Raw genomic sequence first — 7,205 nt, 5'->3', positions numbered from 1 at the left:
ACAGGGGGATGAACCAGACAAAGAGGAAATTTCAAAGATGGAAATTTCACTACTGTAGAAGATTTGGACACATAAAATCATTTTGCTTCAGACTGTATGGTTATCCTAATCAGACACCTCAGAACAAACCTAAGCACAATGTCCCTATCATGAAACCACAATGGGTTGCAAAAGCTTCTGCCTTAATAGCACACACCTCCCTGAGGGTGTCAGCCAAGGAAGACTGGTACTTTGATAGTGGCTGCTCTAAACATATGACTGGAATAAAGAACCTGTTGGAAGATATCAAACCTCATTCCACTGGCTATGTGACCTTTGGTGATGGAGAAAAAGGAGATATCAAAGGGGTTGGAAAACTAGAATGTCCTGGAGTTCCAAAACTGGACAATGTGTTACTAGTAAAAGGACTGGCTGCAAATCTGATCAGCATCAGTCAACTATGTGATCAAGGCTTCAATGTCAGATTTACCAAAGATGAGTGTGTAGTCACAAATGAAGAAAATATTGAAGACATGAAGGGAGTCAGATCCAAAGACAACTGTTACATGTGGGAACCTAAAATCACAAGTTATCCCTCTATATGCTCTATGGCAAAAGAAGAAAAAGAGGTCAAACTGTGGCATCAAAAACTTGGTCATCTTCATCTAAGAGGGATGAAGAAAATCAAATCCAAGGAAGTTGTAAGAAGAATCCCTAAGCTGCAAATTGAAGAAGGAAAAGTCTGTGGAGAATGTTAGGTTGGCAAGCAAACCAAGGTGTCGCATCTAAAGATCAACCAACTAACCACTTCAAAAACTCTGGAACTGTTGCATAAGGATCTGATGAGACCAATGCAGGTAGAAAGTTTTGGTGGGAAGAAGTATGCCTATGTGGTAGTTGATGATTACTCTAGATATACCTGGATAAGCTTTATCAGAGAAAAATCAAATGTGTTTGAGGTGTTCAAGGACTTATGCATAAGACTTCAAAGAGAAAAAGAAAGAAGTGTGATCAGAATCAGGAGTGATCATGGGAAGGAGTTTGAGAATGCCAAATTTGCTTAATTCTTCTCTTCTGAAGGAATCAGTCATGAATTTTCCTCACCTATCAGTCCTCAGCAAAATGGAGTATAGAAAGAAAAAACATGACCATTCAAGAATCTTCCAGAGCCATGATCCATGCAAAGAAGCTACCTATGTACTTTTGGGCTGAAGCAATGAACACAGCCTGCTATGTCCATAATAGAGTCTCATTGAGGAAAGGGACTTCTTCCACACTGTATGATGTGTGGAAAGGAAGGAAACCTACTGTAAAGTACTTTCATGTATTTAGAAGCAAGTGCTATATCTTGACAGATCGCGAGTAAAGAAGGAAAATAAAGCATATGATAAGCGGTGTACGAATCTCTTGTTCCTTACTTAAGCGGTCACGCACCGGTGTCAAAATGAATGAGATTCTCGAAAATGAAGCATCTAATCTCTTGTTCCTTGCTTAAGCGGTCACGCACCGATGTCAAAATGGATGAGATTCCCGAAAATGAAGCATCTTATCGCATGTGCATATGATAAGGTGTGCATTGACTTGGCGCGATACAAGTTTTCGGAAACCTTTTTCCGCTCCGCATCACACCACCTAGAAATCCAAAAGATTGCATCATGTGTATTGGATGGATACGCGGGTTTGGATGCTCTCGCACTATTCGTGGCACTCCTTTTCCGAAAATCTTCATCTCTTTGCTTTACAAACTCAGCCCAATCTTTTTCATCAATGAAGATCTCATACTTTTTTGGCCGTCCCGGTGCCTCTTCAAGAAAGTTTCCATCTTTATCCTTAAGATAGGTGTTTGTCAAAAAAGCTTTCCACCCTCTATATCTTTTGCCGGCCAAACTAAGTATGTAGCGTCTACGATCATCTGGTATCTCAAAAGTCCTCTGCAAAAAAACATACGCATAGTGTGTTAGTATAAGTAATTTAAACAATTTATCGTCAAGATAATAACAACAATTAACCATATATGATATATACCTGAAGCTCGTCCCAAATCGCTTTTTTTTTTGCATCCAACTCTTCGCTTTTAAGATTCCATTTAGCTATGGAGACCGGAATATGCATACGAACAAGTGTACCAATATAGCTTGTCAACTTTGCAGAATTAGGACCAATTGCTTGTTTATCAGAATTCCAATCCAAATGGTATACTAATCCTTGGTCTCTATGTCGAATGATTCCCTTCATAATGGTGATGCCTCGTGCAACTTCTTTTGCTTCAGTATCAGGTGGAGCATTTGTATCCGTGGCATCTCTTTCTTGAGCATCTCTTTCTTGTGAGTTTTCTTGTGAGTTTTCAGGTGGAGCATCTCTATCCGGAGCCATTGAACCTGTATCAAACAAACTAAAGCACATTAGTACACTATTAATAAGCTAACAATCTATACAAGTCAAATGGAAGTCAAACCATGCATGTACAAGTAAATCGGAAACGAAATCGGTACAAGTATTGGATGGTCGGTTTTCCGAAATTCAGACCCTAAGCCCGACTTTTGATTACGGGCAGAAGCAAAACCGATAAAAAAACAGTCCCGAAATGTAAAGATAAGTGCATGAGCAGCTCCGGAATCGTCAAAATAGTATAGTTACATGTAAAGAAGTCAACAAACGGATACATGGTTCAAAAGTTATGTACAAAATGAGAATATGCACCAAAATTGAATAAGTACTATACTATTGAATAAAATAATCGGTACAAATTGAATAAAGCAAATTAGTCGGAATATGTATACTATTACCTTTATCACTAACGTCTCTTTCTTTTCTTGGTAGGATTGTGTTCTACGCGTCTCTTAACAACGCGGACGGTTGGATTGATCCAAATACCCTCATTATGATCATTTCTAGTACAAGATTCATTCTCATTTTGATCGTTTCTTGTACAAGATTCAATGCCAACACCAATATCACCTTGATGTTCAATGTTTTCATCAACTATTTTGTTAGATAAAAGCACTATAGACCATTTCGTACTTGTCGTTTCATTGACATAGAACACTTGTTTAGCTTGAGAGGCTAGAATGAAAGGCTCATCTTTGTACCCTACCCTATTGAGATCCACTTGCAAAAATCCTGACTTATCCATTCGTATGCCACTATTATTTTCAACCCACTTGCAACCAAATACAGGAATCTGAAACTTCGCGTAATCAAACACCAAAATGCGCTCGATAACCCCAAAATATGACAAATTTGCAAATTTCGGATTTAAGTCATTCGCACTTGATATGTGCATTGCTTCAGCTACCAAGGTAACACCACTATTTTGCATAGTACTTTTATCATCCTGTTCTTTGGTATAAAATGTGTATCCATTAATTGCGTATGCGCTATAAGAAAGCACAATTACACTTGGACCATAGGCTAAACATCTCAACCTTTCTGTTACTGAAGCAGGATCTGAACGATACTTTGAATAAATATGATCCCTAAACCACGGTATGAAACTTCGATTGTGCTCTCGTACTATCCAGTTCTCATTTCTATTTGGATTTAAATCTCAAAGAACAACCTTGTGCATTTCAACATACGGCTCAACCTCAATCTCATTGTGCAGAACATACAAGTGCGCTTGATCCCGTTCGACCATTGATATTGTCACAACTTTATTTCCAATTAGCCTTTTTCCTTCTTTTTTTTCGACAATATGAGATTTGGGGAGTCCAATTGATTGAACATTTGACAGATATTCAGTACAAAACTCAACCGCTTCTTCAACAATGTATCGTTCGGCAATACAACCCTCCGGTCGACTTCTGTTTTTCACGTACCCTTTTAATATTTTCATATAACGTTCAGCAGGGTACATCCATCTCATATAAGCTGGTCCGCACAATTGTGTCTCTTTCACAAGATGAACGACTAGATGAACCATTATGTCAAAAAACGAGGGAGGAAAATACATTTCAAGATCACATAAAGTAACAACTATCTCTTTTTGCAATGTTGGTAAGATCGCGGGATCGACCACCTTACTGCAAATTGACCTGAAGAAGAAACACAGCTTAGTTATTGCGCTTCTTACTTTTTCCGGCAGAATAGAACGTATACCTATTGGTAAAAAGTGTTCCATTATAACATGGCAATCATGCGTCTTCAAACTCTTTAACTTGAGGTCTTTCATGGACACAAGTCTTCTAATATCTGAAGAGTAGCCTTCTGGAACTTTAACTTCACTGAGGAACTTACACAATGTTTTCTTCTCCTTTCTAGATAGAGTGTAAACAGCAGGTGGCAGATATGTTCGTTTTCCTTTCATCACGGGTCCCAATTCAGTTCTCATTCCCATGTTTACCATGTCCTTCCTTATGTTGAGGCCATCCTTAGACTTACCTTGTATATTGAGTAACGTACCTATGACGCTGTCAAATACATTTTTTTCAATATGCATAACATCCAGGAAATGTCTTACGTACAACGACTTCCAATATGGAAGTTCAAAAAAAATTGACTTCTTCTTCCACCCACCTTTGACAAGTGAATGTGCAAAAGGCTTGCCAAACTGAGTGCTCACATCTTTCACCTTTTCAAAAATTTGATCACCTGACAAAAAAGGCGGGGCTGTACGATGTTCGGCCTTTCCATTGAATGCTTTTCTCCACCCACGGTAGTGATGATTAGAATTTAAGAATCTACGATGGCCGAGAAAGACATTCTTCTGACAAAGCTCCAATCGTGTCGTATCGGTTTCGTCTTCACAAACAGGACACGCCTTTTGACCTTTATTGCTGTACCCGGATAGATTTCCGTATGCTGGAAAATCATTAATTGTTCCAAACAACATCGCCCTCAAGTTGAAACTTTCCTTCCTATACCCATCGTAAACCTCCACACCGTTCTCCCACAAAAACTTTAAATCTTCGATTAAGGGTGCCAAGTATACGTCTATGTCATTCCCTGGTTGTTTAGGCCCAGAAATTAGCATAGATAACATCATGTACTTACGCTTCATACATAGCCACGGAGGTAGGTTATAAATCATAAGAATCACAGGCCATGTGCTATGCGAGATACTTTGAATACCATGCGGGTTCATTCCATCAGTAGACAATGACAACCGAAGGTTTCTTGCTTCTTTTCCAAATTCAGGATAATCAGTATCAACTTTCGACCATTGTGGTGAGTCTGCCGGATGTCGCAACTTTCCATCAATAATTCTTTCATCTGCATGCCAAGTCAAGTGTCTTGAATCGGTCTCACTACGATACATGCGTCTAAATCTCGGAATTATAGGAAAATACCATAAGACTTTAGCAGGAGACAACTTTTTCTTATATCGAGGGGCACCACATTTAGGACACTCATTCAACGCTGCATACTCGTTTCGAAACAAAACGCAATCGTTTGGACATGCATGTATCTTATCATAGCTCATGCCAATAGAGGACAACATCTTTTTGGCTTAATACGTTCGATTGGGAAAAACATTATCCTCTGGTAGCATATCTTTCATAAGGGCTAATAACTCTGTGAAACTTTTATCCGACCATCCATTGTCCGCCTTTAAGTTGTACAACTTTAACACCGCAGACAATCTTGTGAATTTTGAACAACCATCATACAACGGTTTCTCTGCATCGCTTACCAACCTCTCAAACATTTTGGGACAATCCTTAAGATCTTCTTCAAGCGCTTCTGCAATCTCTTCGACTCGATCGCAATCGTATGTGTCTGTGCAATCGTCGTTTGAAGCATACTTTCTATTATACCTCGACTCAGCATTCCCGTTACTTTTCTCACCATGCATTGTCCAACATGTATATTTTCTATCAATTCCAAACCGTAGTAAATGGGATGCCAACTTATTCCCGTCAACCTTACCCCCATAACAGCAACCCAGGCAAGGACACGGCATTCGAAGCGGGTCTTCGGAGTGCGCAACCGCAAACTCAACGAATTCCCATACCCCTTTCTCGTACTCTTTCGACAATCGGTTTGAATTCATCCATGTCTTATCCATGTCTTAATTAAGCTAAACAAATGCTTCTTGGTTTCTCTATCAGGTACTAAGGAATTCTGTCAAGATAATAAATAGCTATCATCATTATGTTTTGATCAGAATACCTAATGAGATCCTATAAAGTGTGAATAATAGAATACCTAATCAGAATACCTAATCAGAATACCCGATTTCTTAAAGAAGACATTACCTTATTTCAAGGTAATATAAGTCCACAATCCAAAAAATGGATTGAGAGACACTAAATTGAAATTAAATAGAACCATAAACAATAAACTACAAGCAGAAAACAACAAACTATAAGCAAGAAGAAAGGGATAGTAACCTGAGTTAGACTTGATGTGGGAGACGGGTAGGTTTGAATCGGCGTTGTATACAAGTAGAAACCAGAGGATTCAAAGTAACTGTAAAATTAAACACACACGATGCAGTTAAATACACCACTACTAACACAATATCAAAAAAACCCCAATCTAAATTGAACATATTAAAGTTAGTTTCTATACTGCAAAATTCATCATAATACCAGTAATTTGAGAAAGAAATTTACTAATAAGCCAGATTCAACAATTTAGGAATTTACTGAATAAACTATTTAGGAACTCCTAACATTTGCAACACAAAAGTAAAACAATAAGGGAGACCACATGTACCTATATCAAATGGTTAAAACCAATGAAACCAGTATGACACATCCACGGCAGATAAGTTGGTAACTATTGTTTTTCACTTCTAACTCTTCTTTTTTATTGATATTCAACTCTACTTGTTTGTGATATTTTTCTTTTTGGTAAACTTTTTAATTAAATTATTTACTTTTGATAACTTCAGCAGAATGAATGCATAAAGAAAGTTAAGATTATATCCCTTTCTTTTGTATATCTCTCAACTCTCAAGTATATTCCAAGTTAATATGACAACTCATCATTTAAAATTATCTAACAAATTCTACAAGAGCATATTATGAATTAGAAAAGTAAAGTCCACATAGAATAAGTAAAAACACTGGCTGCTTAATATATGCTTTGGTGGGTTTTATATTTCTCCTCTATTTCTTTTATATATTTTCTACTACAAATGTGACAAGTAATAGAAGCTTATTTTTCTACTGCAAATTAAATGTGACAAATAACAATCATCCATATCAGAAAGCAACAATGTGCAGTTCAAATTTCGCAACACTATAGCTTTGTACCATTGCTATTTGACAAACCCTAAC

The 7,205-nt window shown here is 37.7% G+C and overlaps 1 protein-coding gene across 1 annotated transcript; it reads right to left on the bottom strand.

The window, feature by feature from the left end:
* Window positions 1-1,478: 1,478 nt before the first annotated feature.
* Window positions 1,479-6,596, bottom strand: LOC131626824 (uncharacterized). The gene is made up of 3 exons (XM_058897664.1): window positions 6,312-6,596; window positions 2,005-2,357; window positions 1,479-1,910 (listed from the first exon to the last, which is right to left on the bottom strand). The coding sequence occupies exons 2-3, from the start codon at window positions 2,350-2,352 to the stop codon at window positions 1,479-1,481; spliced, it is 780 nt and encodes a 259-aa protein (XP_058753647.1). The 5' UTR covers window positions 2,353-2,357; window positions 6,312-6,596.
* Between the last annotated feature and the right edge of the window lie 609 nt (window positions 6,597-7,205).

The sequence above is a fragment of the Vicia villosa genome, unplaced genomic scaffold (assembly GCF_029867415.1).
Source record: "Vicia villosa cultivar HV-30 ecotype Madison, WI unplaced genomic scaffold, Vvil1.0 ctg.000325F_1_1, whole genome shotgun sequence".
Classification (NCBI taxonomy): Eukaryota; Viridiplantae; Streptophyta; class Magnoliopsida; order Fabales; family Fabaceae; genus Vicia; species Vicia villosa.
The sequence above is the reverse complement of the archived record's forward strand: the minus strand, read 5'-3'. Positions and strand labels throughout refer to the sequence as shown.

Bases quoted from the DNA above. Each gene is read 5' to 3' on its own strand.
- LOC131626824 (XM_058897664.1), bottom strand. From the start codon at position 2,352: ATGGCTCCGGATAGAGATGCTCCACCTGAAAACTCACAAGAAAACTCA. The intron at 1,911-2,004 runs GTATATATCATA...GTTTTTTTGCAG, and splicing joins CGATTTGGGACGAGCTTCAG to AGGACTTTTGAGATACCAGA.